Raw genomic sequence first — 14,292 nt, forward strand, 5'->3', positions numbered from 1 at the left:
GGTTTAGTAGCAGCAGGGAGGCCCAGAGTAGGAGTACTTCGGTTAAAGAGCCCGTATCTGGTCCCTTTTTGTTATAACAAAAATTCTGGGGACTTACAGATTAAACCCCAGATATCATGAAATAAAAATTCTTCCCATATTTATCTCTATGATTAAATTACTAATGAAAGCAACACTCAGACCCTTTCAGTACGTCTGAATTAAAACTTGACATTTGTACCGTACTTTATATTTTCTTTTTTTTCTTTTTTGAGACAGAGTCTCAGTCTTGTTGCCCAGGCTGGAGTGCAATGGCGCGTTCTCGGCTCACTGCAACCTCCACCTCCCGGATTCAAGTGATTCTCCTGCCTCAGCCTCCCAAGTAGCTGGGATTACAGGCATGTGCCACCACGCCCGGCTAATTTTTATATTTTTAGTAGAGACGAGGTTTCATCATGTTTGTCAGGCTGGCCTTGAACTCCTGATCTCAAGTCATCCTCCCATCTAGGCCTCCCAAAGTGCTGGGATTACAAGCATGAGCCACTGCACCCGGCCACTTTATATTTTCAAAGTACTATTCACATACTCGCAGATGATCCCTACAACAACCCAGAGATGTAAAGTATCTGGCTTTTCTTGTGTACAAATGAGGAAACTATCTGAAAAAAAATCCAACAATTTGACTAATGACTCGAGTAATGTTACACAGTCAAAGATAAGGACTAAGTTACAGCCTCCTAATCTAATACATTACGAAGCCCAGTCATAGTTTCCTGAAACATAATGCTGACCCAGAAATATTTCATTTGCTTGTAGTTTGGATATCTAGTTCAAGAAATTTTAAATAACAGTATGCCAGATTATTTATACTAAAAAAGAAAAAACAAGTTCACCTAAGATGTAGTTTCTTTTGCTTACTAGGAAAATTAATTTGTAAACCAGAGTCATATGATGTAAGTATAAAAGCAAACTGTCCCACCACAAGGCAGGCTCAAAGTTCAATAAACAGTCATCAGATACTGCAAACATAAAGTCAAATAAATGAAAACTCTAAGGAAAAGCAATCTGGAAAAAAAATAAGATCAGAATACATACCATCTGTATACAAGAAAAAGATTACAGTGAGATTTGGATGCAAAAGAAATTATAATAATAACCTGGGTATACAGGGATATAGTACAGAGTTATTGGTGAGAAAAAATTACTTAGAATTCTAATTGGTGCCAGCGTTCAAACTGCTATTTTGAGTTTAGCACCAAAGATCTCAGGGGAAATGAGGGAGAATTCCAGAAGCTACACAAGTTAATAAAATAGAGAAGCGAAACAATTCAAGTGACAATGACTAAGAAAATGAAAAGTAAGTGAATAACAGCCTGAATACAGATGGTAAAAAAAAGAAATTATTACATCTTAGCAAAAGAATAACATGCCAGTTATGCTTATCACTAAGTAGTACACAATGATGATAACCTCTCAATGCAATTCAGGAATGAAAATCAAAAACAGTTTTGCTATTATTGGGGATAGAAGTAGATGGGTAACTGTAACAAGAGGACCACTGAAAATACAACCATATTCATGCATTAATAAGGCAATAAAACACACACACAGGGTGCTGATTACTTTGCTGTTTTCACTTTGTGAAAGCTAATCAAGCTGTATTTGTGAAATTTTCTACACCCATCTATACATGTGTGATATGTATGTATGTTTATGCAGGTATCCACATATGTATGAGAGGAGGGAGTAAAAAACAGAATTTCCCTGAGTATAGGCCTCTGTTAATGTTAGAAGAAGTAACTGTTAAACGTATTTAAGTATATGTTTTTAAAAAATTAGATGTACTTTAAACTACATAACTTCCCTTTCATCATAGTCTGTACTTTAAAGCTGTATTCCACTGAGATTTGCCATCTATTTTTTTGTTTTTTCTAAATGTTTCAGCCTTGGGTACTAGATTAGAATTTAACATGAAATAGTTGTGAAATGGGAAAGCCTAGAATTGATGGCAAACACATATGCATAAAGTTATGATAGAAACAGCCAAAAAAATTAATTAAAGTAAGCAACCGTTACCAGGAAATCATTAACCTGGAAAAAAAAAAAAATCTAAGAAATGGTATTGCCTGAAGTAACAAATGGTGGCCAAATAAAATCTTCACTTCTTTTGTTGTTTTAAACTACTATATTCTTAATATCCAAGAATGGCATCATACAAGGAAACAAGCTATCATGCAGCTGTAACTACTTATAAACTGTAATTCCACTCATTATTTTTCACTGTCCTGAACTCACTAAATAAGGCTACAACTGAAATCTGCACACTGAAGGTTTGATGTTTTCTCTCTTCCCTTTCTTAGTCTCTACCTTCTGGCGCTCAGTTCCTTAAATAAGGAAAATGAGAATCCAAAGCTGAAGTACTTCTGACCTCCTATCAAGTTTCCCACTCCAGGTTGAGGTACGCCTGGTTCCCTTTCTCCATTTGGATCAGGACTCTGTTGCTGGCCACTTTGCCGGTTCCACTCTGGTTCCTAGCAAATGCCAGGCTCACCTGGAGAGCAAGTGAAAAGAAAGGCTCACATCAGAAAAATAAACCCAGATAGCAAACTCTGCAGAGAACAGTGCCTGAGTCATCTGAGCAACTTTCCAGGAAAGGCAGAGAGATCAATGAAGATGGGAAAAGACACAGGAGGATGAAGGCTTACTGCAGTTTATCACATTAAGCTTTTAGAGGGGACAAGAAAGGCAGAAAAGGGGAAACTAAGCCAATGTAATTCAAATTTACAACTTTTCAAGGATTATCTGTCTAATATTTGGAAATAGAAGGCAATATATTTATTTCTAGCTATTTTTATAAACTTCTATAAGAAAGTTTGGGAATGCCACATCTCAGCATTGCAAAGGACAGTACAAAGATACTGGGCCTGGACTCAAAGAAGCAAAAAAGTAGGCTCACAGACCATGCCATAAACCAGACCAGTCTCATGACAAGGGCTCAAGTCTATCTGAGACCTAGATGTCACTGAGCTTGAGAATGCGCTTAGCTAAAAGCCATTGTCTGCTTCCAAAATCCTAGATTCCACCCATGTTCACCTTCAGCACCTGGGTAGCAATGCTCAAGGCAGGCAATTTTATCTCCCTGGTTTGAGGTACCTTACTGACTTGGGAAGCCAGAAAGAACATAAAAAGACCCTTCACTAGGATTCACAGTTCTTTATCTATGGAATGAAGAAATTAAGTTTGTCCACAAGATTTATTAGTGAGCTGAGCCATCAAATTTCCTCTTGGCACCACATAGCATGACTCTCCTTCTGGAAGAGAAATGACAAAAGCCCTATTCCAAAGGTGCATTATTCAAGTTCTAGTAAGCAGGTAAGAGTATCAGGGATAGCTTACATCTGTCTGCTCTCCAAGAAGGCAGAGGAAGGAGTAACCTCCAAGCTTCCCAGAGCATGTCTAATTATTTGAAAGCATGGTAGATCATCAAGTCTCCTGGCTTTAAGGTCTCTCTCAATATACTTGCTCCCTTGCTTCTGAGGTGGTCAAAGGTCCCCACTAGTCACAGTGGAGAGAGAACACCATGGTGTCCTTAAATGTGCACATAAAAAAGCTAGAGATGGCCCTTAGATAACAAACAGTTGGTTATTTCTCAGAGTTAGGACAGCTAAGACTATCCTCATAAAATCATGAGGTTATCACTTCCGGAGGAATCGTTTTGCAATATTTCAGCCTAATTATTAGTTTGCACAAGGGTGGAATCTGGGAGTTTACATAGAAGCAAATTAGAGATTTCTGAAGGCTTTCATCTTCAGATGTGTTAAAATACAAGTTCCAAGATTACAGAGTAATGAATTAAAAAAAGATGTAGAATGTCTTAGCCAGAAGAGGGCACTGTCAGAGAATGTACTTGTACTTTTTAAGGAGTACAAGGGAATGCAGAGATGGGGAAAGATCCATTTCTCCGACTTTTTTCATTTTAGATCTGAAAGGTTATATACCATCTATATTTAATGCATAAAAGAACTACCACCTAATAAAAACCGCCAGATCAAGGAGTAAATTCAGTATCTCTCATCTACTCTCATTCCCAGAGACAGGAAAGAAACGCTTTTTTCAGCATCAACAAAATAATTTTCCCTACCTCCCTCTTCCTACAAAGCATTTCAAATGATAAACTGCAGTAAGGTTCCTCATTTGGTCCCTCTGGTTCTCGGCAGGTTGCTTAGGGGATCAGGCTCTGTTCTCTGCAGTGTTGGTTGTCTGGATTTCCTTTTATCCTGAGAAAAGTCTCTCTTCCCTTGCTCTCAGGGTGAACGTGATTATTTTTCAGGTGTCTGATGATCCTGGCCTTAGATGGGGACCAGAATTACAATCCAGGAGGCAGCTAGCAAAACAGAACCTTAATTCAAATGAGCATGGGAACTGGTAAGTGTCAAACTGGAGAAGAAAAACTGATGCGACATTGAAGTACTCTACCTTTTCTGGATTTCTTGTTTTTCCTCTGGAAGGAACTCATCACCGCAACAAAGAGTGTAAAACAAAGAGAAAGAAGGGATAGGAGGAAAGGAGAGAAAACATCAAGGCAAATCATCAAGTTGTATGAATAATCTATAATGGTGTAGACAGTAAGGAACCTGGGGGCAGGAGCTATCACTTAACAAAAATGCCCCAGTGTCTACATGGCTCCAGCCTTAGAGTAAAGAACAGCACACAAGGGATGGGGGATATCTTTGATTAACTAGTTTTTGGCAAATATTTACTTAGAAAGATAATCCAATTTTGTGATCAACTTGGTACCTAACCAATTTTTATAGCTGCATAGTCTCAGGGCCCAAGCCTTTGAGATTAGATCCTACAGGTGAGAATTTAGGGATCACATGTATTTGTTACTAATAAAGGCACTGACTCAGTTGGTTACTCCAGGGAAGTTTACTAAAAAATCATCAGTTTCTAAAAACCCAACTTTATCCAGGGGGAAAAAAAATAGTAGTTTAGAATTTCTAGGATGAGAGTCAGCTGACTGTTGGTTTCTTTTCTTATGAAAATTATTGAATCCTTGGCTGGGAGCAGTGGCTCACACCTGTAATCCCAGCACTTTGGGAGGCCAAGCAGGTGGATCACTTGAGGTCAGGAGTTTGAGACCAGCCTGGCCAACATGGCAAAACCTCATCTCTACTAAAAATAAAAGAATTAGCTGGATATGGTGGTGGCTGCCTGTAATCCCAGCTTCATGGGAGGCTGAGGCAGGAGAATCACTTGAATCTGGGAGATGGAATTTGCAGTGAGCTGAGATCTTGCCACTGCACTCCAGCACAGGCGACAGAGCAAGACTCTGTCTCAAGAAAAAGAAGAAAAAAAAAAAAAGAAAATTCTGAATCCAGAAATAACAAAATTTCCTCTTGGAATCCCTTATATAGTACAGTACTGAAAGCCTAAATTGACACAGCAATAAGTACACAGATTCCTGACAAAGTTATCTCCTTATCGGCTTTTTGTGGGGTGGAGGAAGAATTAATTAGGAACAGATTTGGGAATTAATAAGACTCTGATCTAGCCCATGTTACACCATCCTGAGAAAGCCACTAAGTATCATCTAAAACTCCCTCAAAACCAAATTTTATGTAGCCCACACATAAGTTCCTGGCTGTAATGGCTCCTCTGCTGTAAACATTTCCCTATTAGAGAAGTATTATCCACAATCATAAAACATTTTAAATGATTAAAAATTATAATAATAATAAAGAGTATAACGAAGGCCTACATGTTAACAAAGCTATGAAAGCAGCTTGCAATGTAGTTGTCAGGAATATCATTATAAACAAACAATTCTTCATACAGATAAAAATTAGTAACAAATTTGTGTACAAAATAAAAATTTTCAAAAGGAATTAAGTTATGAGGCAATAAATAAAAATTATTCGCACCTGCAGTGTACAATTCTCTTTTCGTTTGAGGAACTCCACAAACCTGGCCACTACTCCTGGTGTGCTGATAACTTCATCAATAGGAGGGTTAGGTTCTGTTTCCCCATAAAATAAAAGAAAAAAAAAATCCTTTGATTTCAATGCAAGAACTTAACAGCTCAAAACTTCTTAACATCCCTCCCTCCATTTACCATCTCTCATGCTGGAAATCTACCTAAAACAAATGAAATGTCAAATTGGGTTTATCACTTTGAGGATAGGGTAGTCTGAAATGTTTCACAATGAAGACAAGTCTCAATATGAGAATAAAGGATGGGAAAATTTCTTAAAAATTAAATTACTGCCTCCACTTTTTAGAAAACCTAAAAAGCAGGGGGCAAAAAACCCCTCAAAAGACCATTGTTAAGTGTTCTGGTATACTTCCTTCTAGCCTGTTTCCTGTACATGAGTTTTAAGTCTAACTGCTCTTGTCTGTTGTAAATCGTCTTAAGGAATTGCATTACAAGATTCTCAATAGGCCTGCAGAATTTAATTTTGTACCTGTAGGAGCTAGCAAGAATTCACGAAGATTGACTTGCCAACTTAGTCTCACTTTCATTCATGATAATACAGTATCCTATAAATGATGTCACTCAATAAAAACTTATAAGGCAAATAGGAGGGAAATGTCATAGACAATAAGATTAATAACTTCAGCCAGAGACTGACAAAGTTACTGACAATATGCGTGTGGCAATGCCAGAAAAATGGCAATTAGATCACAATACTACTAGGGAGATTCTTACCCAAGTCGATGGCCTTACTGAAAGAGGTGACTAATGGTTCAATGTTCATTTGGAAAGGACTCTAATGACATGTCATTTACCTGGTTGAACATTTCTATTAACCACTCAGGTAAACACAAAAAAACAAATTTGATGATTACAATAAACTAGTTAATATGCTGAGTTACAGAAATAACACAGAAAAAGAACAATAAGTCAGAATAGGCAACAACAACAACAACAAAAAACAGAAATAAAGCAAAGTTCAGCATCTCAATTTTTTAAATGGCAATTTTAAAAAATCTACATGACTTCACAAACAAAACCTAACAACAGTTCGTGAACAAAAGCACTAGGGAGTTTAGTTTGCTGAAAATTCAATAAAATATTACTATGCCATGACTATCAAAATAACTAGCTACCTTGGACTACATTATCAAAAAAGACACTCTTAGGGCAAAGAAGGTAACCTCTCACCATACCCTACATTAATAACAACAAATCTGAAATATTGGATTCTAGTTATCACATTTTTAAGAGGTATGCTGGCAAACCAGAATACATGCAGGAAGGTAGCAGAATGGTGAAAGCCCTTAAAAAAAAAAAAAAAAGCACATTACAGAAGAAAACCATTAAGCTTAGCATGTTGAAAGAGATAAGACTTTTTTAAAAGGGGTGAGGAAGTATACATTTCCTTCAAATATTTTTAATAAGCGGTCTGCAAAAGACAATATTTTTTTGTCATAGTAGTAGTTTTTTATTCCACTTAACCTCAAGGGATATATTAAATTTTTTTAAATCACTAATGACTCTAAACAACCATAACTTAATACTGGGGGGTTTAAGTATTTACTACCAACGTTATAATCGGGTTCAGAATTCTTTTTACTTGCCCATGTTGATAACAAGTATCAGATTCCATTCTACACTAATTATATCAAAAAAAGTAATTACCAGCCGGGTGCGGTGGCTCATGCCTGTAATCCCAGCATTTTGGGAGGCAGAGGCAGACGGATCATGATAGGAGATCGAGATCATCCTGGCCAACATGGTGAAACCCTATCTCTACTAAAAATACAAAAAAGGCCGGGCGCGGTGGCTCACGCCTGTAATCCCAGCACTTTGGGAGGCTGAGGCAGGAGGATCACAAGGTCAGGAGATCGAGACCATCCTGGCTAACACAGTGAAACACCGTCTCTACTAAAAATACAAAAAATTAGCTGGGCACGGTGGCGGGCGCCTGTAGTCCCAACTACTTGGGAGGCTGAGGCAGGAGAATGGCGTGAACCCAGGAGGCGGCGCTTGCAGTGAGCCGAGATAGTGCCACTGTACTCCAGCCTGGGCAACAGAGTGAGACTCCATCTCAAAAAAAAAAAAAAAATACAAAAATTAGCTGGGGGTGGTGGCGTGTAACTGTAATCCCAGCTACTTGGGAGACTGAGGCAGGAAAATCGCTTGAACCAGGGAGTCGGAGGTTGCAATGAGCCAAGATCGCGCCCAGCCTGCACTCCAGACTGGCAACAGAGCCGTCTTAAAAAAAAAAAAAAAAAGGTCATCAACCTGCCCACCAGTAAATGCATTCCTAACTTTCAGTGGTAAATTGCTAACATTAAAATCAACAATCATAACTCTTTCAAGGAGTATTTTTAAAGTCACTCTATAAAAAAAAGTCAGTCTCTCAATTTGAATTAACATGATACTGACTACTATTCACTATAAGGTCTTTTATAAAATAACCCAAAAATGAAAATAATTCTGCTTTCTGATCCTGGTGAGATCCCACAAATAAACAGGAAACTTAAAATGTAGGCATGGTTCACAATTACATATATGTCTGTATTTTTATTCTTTTATTGATAAAAATACTCCAACACAAATTACCTGTGGTATGAAAAACAGACTATGGGAAAGTAATTTTGTAGAGAGATGAAAAAATATACTGAACATATTCATAGCTCACCTTTTGAAAGCAGCTTCCTGAATTTCTGTGTTGCTGAAAGCTGTTGCTCTGGGCTTTTGGAAAATATCATTTCAATCATGTCAGAAGTGATGACACCACCCTGCGATCACAAACAAAAAGAACATATAATAAATTATCACCCTTAATTCAAAGGAAAGAAAGATAACAGATATCATGGCCAAGTTATTAAGTTAATCATACTTCCCCAGAAGTTACATAAAGGTAGGACAATCTTTACATATAGAAATGTGTAAGATTATTAATAATATAATGAAGCCAAATTCTTTGTCTGTCATTAAAAAGCTCACAGTAGAAAGTGATCTTACTAGTAAATAATAAGACAAGGAGCTTATTGCTCTTCCCCTCCTTGCTCATCACATAGCTGGCTATTCTTTCTTATCAAAATTAAATGTTAAGTTTTAAAAGATGGCTTTTCAAGACCTCCAAGCCTAAAGTAGCCACTTTATCTCTATCACAGCACCGTATTTCAATCGTATGCCCCAGCCCTTATTACACTCCCAGATATTTTTCTGTGTTCCTCCAGTATACTGTAACTTCCTTGTAAGCCCAAGACCCTGTCTGTCTTACTCTATCACTAAGGGCTGGTGTACTGTAAATGCTCTGCAATATTTATTGAGTGAGTATATAGAGTGGTCCTGTATAAATCTAGCCACTGCCAAATTCAACAGCTGACTCTTAAACTTATTTAAAATTTCTTTCTTGTTTTATTAAAACTTTCCAGTTTCCCACTACCTTCTTGCTTTATTAGAATGTTTCCATTTCCCACCATAACTCATCCCCAGTATTAGCAGTTAATTTTCTTCTCAGGGTCATTTGTCAGAAAGAAACAAAGTTCTTATTTCATGAAGGGTAGCAGTCAACAAGATGAATTGTGAAGAAAGCTGCACTAAGCTGTAAATGCTGGATGACTGGTAAGCAATACCTAAGAATCCTCATAGGGGAATATATGACGCATTCTACTCAAGAATCAGAAAAGTAACTATTTTCAAAATTGCAAGACTGATTCCTAAATCAAGGTTTCTATATGATTTGTTATGAATATGTTTGCATAAACACATTCATATATATATATACACACATTAAGCAAATATCTTTTTCTTCCCTCTCTCATCCTCTTATAGCAAGCTGTACTGACTTTACATTACACTATTTAAGTACTGTTAACTTTACATTATAATATTTAAGTCACAGGCTATCAAGGACAGGAGTGAACATCACCCAAAGATTTTGCAACCTCTTCCGCAGAAGGAGTTAGTACAGATGTGCCTCAACTTACAATGAATGGGGTTATGCCCCACTAAACCCATCATAAGTTGAAAATATTAAGTAAAAAGTACACTTAATACACCTAACCTACCAAACTTCATTGCCTAGCCTAGCCTACCTTAAACATGCTCAGAACACATACATTAGCCTACAGCTGAACAAATGATCTAACACAAAGCCTATTTTATAATAAAGTGGTTGACTATCTCGTGTAATTTACTTAATACTGTACTGAAAATGAGAAACAGAGTGACTGTATGGGTATTCAAAATACAGTTCCTACTGATTGCATATTGCTTTCACACCACTGTAAAGTTGAAAAATCCTGACTTGAACCCTCCTAAGTCAAGAACCATCCATACATTTTTAGTTGCACAAAGGAAAGTTGTAATCTGGCCGGGTGCGGCGGCTCACGCCTGTAATCCCAACACTTTGGAAAGCCAAGGCGGGTGGATCACGAGGTCAGGAGTTCAAGACCAACCTGGCCAATATGGTGAAACCCTGTCTCTACTAAAACTACAAAAAATTAGCTGGGGGTAGTGGCGCACGCCTATAGTCCAAGTTGGCCTCATCCAATCAGTTGAAACCCTTAAAAGCAAAGACTAGGTTTTCTGAAGAAAAAGGGATTCAACAACATCAACTCTTAACCTGAATTTATAGTGGGCCAGTGTGCCCTACAGATTTCACACTTGCCAGCTCCCAAAGACACGAGCCACTTTCTTAAACTAAATTTCTTTCTCTCATTGGTTCTGTTTCTCTGGAGAACCCTAATACAATCCATAAAACACTTTATATTCACTTAACACTCTCTTCTTAAAAAAATTGGAAAGACTGGCTTTCTGAAGGGCCTAGAAACTTTCATCACAAAATGATGGCATTGGCTATGTCTGTATGAATTTCAAAGGAAATAATACTACCCTCCCAACTCTCAAAGAAAGCTGGTTCATGTAAACTGGAGATCTATGAAATGAAATAAAAATAAAAACTACAAAATACTATGAATAGTATGCCACCATTTACCAAAAAAAAAGGTGGCGGAGAGGAGAACATTTTAATATACAAAAGTTCTCAGAAAGAATAAATAGGAATTTAGTAATACTAGTTGCCAATGCAGAAAAATACTAGGTGGCTAAGCGGAAGAAAGATTTTTCTTCATTTTTTTTAATTGTACTTTTTTTGTTACTACAAACAACAGTACCTTTTAGGAGATAATTTTCTTTTTTAAAAAACTGTGTGTGTACACATATATATATGTACACATATATAACCTATTTTTAAAATTACATAATTACAATACTCTAGAAATCTAGATAGGTCTAATCCATACAAATAAAGCATGACTTTTATCTCTTCATGTTAACTTCAAAAAAGTAACAAAATGGTTTACAACAGAAAAATCCAAGAGTTCTGATGTGGAATCAAGTTTTTAAATCATACAAACAGGTCAATTTTGTAAATCAATAAAAAATCATTATTTTCTTTAAAGTATCTCTTATGGCTCGGTGTGATGGCTCAAGCTTGTTAATTCTAGCACTTTGGGAGGCCAAGGCAAAAGGATCACTTGAGGCCAGGAGTTCACCTGGGCAACACAGTGAGATCCTGTCTCCACAAAAAATTTAAAAATTTGCCAGTCATGGTGGCACATGCCTGTAGTCCCAGCTATTTGGGAGGCTAAAGCAGGAGGATCACTTAAGCCCAGGAGTTCGAGGTTGCAGTGACCTACGATTGCGCCACTCCAACCTGGGCAACACAGCAAGACCCTGTCTCTAAAACATAAATACATAAATAAATAAATAAATAAATAAATAAATAAATAAGGTGTCTATTCTTATTCAACTTTTAAAGAGTAATTTTATCTTATAATTAGCTTGATAAGTTTTTAGAGCAGAATTAATCTTTATAATTTAACTGCACTTTATCCAAAATATAATAAACATTTAATGAACCATGAGATTAAGCATATTCTTTTTAAAAATGAAATGCCAAGTACTTTTTGTAGCCATCTAACCTTTTTTAAAACTCAAAAGGAAATCTACATCTCATATCTTCATCACAAAAACACTGAAAAGAGTTCATTATCTTACTGGTGCCATCTCCATGTTATTAATCTGAGCCTCATGAAAGCCTCCATCTGACATAACTTCTTCTTCTGTTTCTTCTTCTGCTGTAGCAACATTTCTCCGCTTGAATAACTGAAATATAAAAGATTGGTAGCAATGTAAATGTAAATTCTAACACAAGGGAGTTCAACATTCAAATACTAGGCACCCCATTCAAAGTGAAGTCTTTGAAAATCATTTTTAAAATTCTAAAGCTGTCAGCTTTTACTGATGAGTAACCATTTCAGATTTCTCCATAGTCTTATAATCAAATATAATTAACTATTACAACATGCTATAAACAACACTTGATAATGTAAAACTTACTAAGAGAGGTCTGACACTACATGACATTAAAAAAAAAAAAGGTTGGAAAAAGGAGCTGGGTCATGCTTGGCCATTTTCCTCATCCCTTTATGTAAAGTATACATCAGGACAGTCCTAACAATGTACCAAGGAAAATGAAAATAAAAACTATGTTCAAATGACTTAATACTTCCCTCCTAATCTCCAAAGATGGTGGACTGTGGCTTCTGACCTTCCCAACCTATCCAGCAACCAGTGGCAACAAATGATGACTGCTTAAGCACTACCTTTAAAGCAGCTCCATTAATGTGTATAGGCAAAGGAGACTAGTTCTCTCCAAAGTCAGCCAACGAGGGTGATTACCATTATATCCTTATGAATCCTGGGCAGCACATTTATTCATCAAGCCATGATGTAGTAACAGTAACTTACCCTCTCTCACCCTGAACAACTAAAAACAGACAAAATACATAAAATAATGTTTCAACCACTGGACAATAAAAACCACAGAGTAGTGATATCTGAGAAAGAAAAACCCAACATAAGCCCCAATACTGCCTCAGATTACTATGCAGACAGTTCCAGGCTGCAGTGCAGGAAAGGTAAATTCAACCAGAGTTTAGATGCTCCTTGGATTTGAGAAAACACAGTTCAGAGCTGAGAAGGCCAAGAGACCTAAAATTCATAACGCAGAGTACAACACCAAAAGAATACCCAAGATCTACAGGAGGTTCCCTCTGAGATTTAACTTAATACTAATCAGCACATAATCATATTCTTTCAGAAGACAGAAGCAGAGACAGTACTTCTCAACTCATTCTAGGAGATCAGCATTACTCTTAATACCAAAACCACCTACCAAAGGCCTATTTAACAGTAGTTTCTTTTACCCAGTACATGTCCAGCTATCAAGAAAAAATTACAAGGCATACTAAAATATAAAAAACACATTTTGAAGAGACAGAGCAAGTATCAGAACCAGATTCAGCCACGGCAGTGATGTTGAGATTATCGGACCAAGAATTTAAAACTAAGATTAATATGCTAAGGGCTTTAAATGGATAAAGTGGACAGCATACAAGAACAGATAGGCAATGTAAGGAGAGAGATGGAAATTCTAAAAAAGAACTAAAAAGAAATGCAAGAGATCAACAACAACAGAAATGAAGAATGCCTTTGATCGACTTTTTAGTAAACAAGACACAGCTAAGGAAATAATCTCTGAGCTTAAGGAAATCTCATTCGAAATCTTTAAAACTGAAAAGAAAACAGAAAAAGGACTGACAAAAATAGAACAGAGTATCTATGAACTGAAACAACTACAAATGGTATAATAAACATGGAATGGAACCATCAGGAGGAGAGGAAAGAACAAAAGAAATATTTGACACAATAATGACTGAGAATTTCCCCCAAATTAGTATCAGACACCAAACTGTAGCAGGCCATGTCTCATTAATGCAGGGCTCCATAACAACTGTTTCAGTACTGACTGACTGGTTAAGTTAAATATTAAAAGCTAAGAAAAGCCAGTGCCCTTATACAAAGGCTGGAATGTAACAAAAGCCCACCAAGAGTTTTGCCTAGGCCTTTCCTGGGCCTTAAAGCATAACAAAGAAATTCCCCAGGCCTCCACAAACAAGTTTATTGGATGTCTGAAAGAACTCCCCAAACCTCCAGGAGCAGGAGACAAGATAAGGGTAATCACCTCAGCACCTGGATTAAGTAAATTTACTGAGACTCCAGAGGAAGGTCTTCAAGACTCAGACCTTACTTACAGATTAAAAGAAGTTTAATCACTTATGTCTTTAGATGAATACACACTTACACGCAGACATATAGCTTAAAAGGTATATAATATCTGGAAAACTTTGTAATTTCGAGTTGGTCTGGCAGTAATTTCTAGGCCTTCTCCCTGTAACCAGTTACAAAAATAAAAACTCTCTTCCTCCCCAGTTCATCTGCATCTCGTT

At 37.0% G+C, this 14,292-nt stretch overlaps 1 protein-coding gene across 5 annotated transcripts in view; it reads right to left on the reverse strand.

Annotated features, from left to right (window-relative positions):
• The window catches only part of KPNA1 (karyopherin subunit alpha 1), an 88,706-nt gene that overhangs the window by 29,473 nt on the left and 44,941 nt on the right, over window positions 1-14,292 (reverse strand). For all 5 annotated transcript variants that reach the window (XM_003825192.6, XM_008950492.5, XM_055110350.2 and 2 more), the window contains exons 3-5: window positions 11,999-12,106; window positions 8,628-8,727; window positions 5,904-5,998 (exon numbers count right to left, since the gene is read on the reverse strand). In XM_003825192.6, coding sequence (XP_003825240.1) covers window positions 5,904-5,998; window positions 8,628-8,727; window positions 11,999-12,106 — 303 coding nt within the window. The remainder of the gene's footprint in view (window positions 1-5,903; window positions 5,999-8,627; window positions 8,728-11,998; window positions 12,107-14,292) is intronic.

This window comes from Pan paniscus, chromosome 2 (assembly GCF_029289425.2).
Source record: "Pan paniscus chromosome 2, NHGRI_mPanPan1-v2.0_pri, whole genome shotgun sequence".
Taxonomy (NCBI): Eukaryota; Metazoa; Chordata; class Mammalia; order Primates; family Hominidae; genus Pan; species Pan paniscus.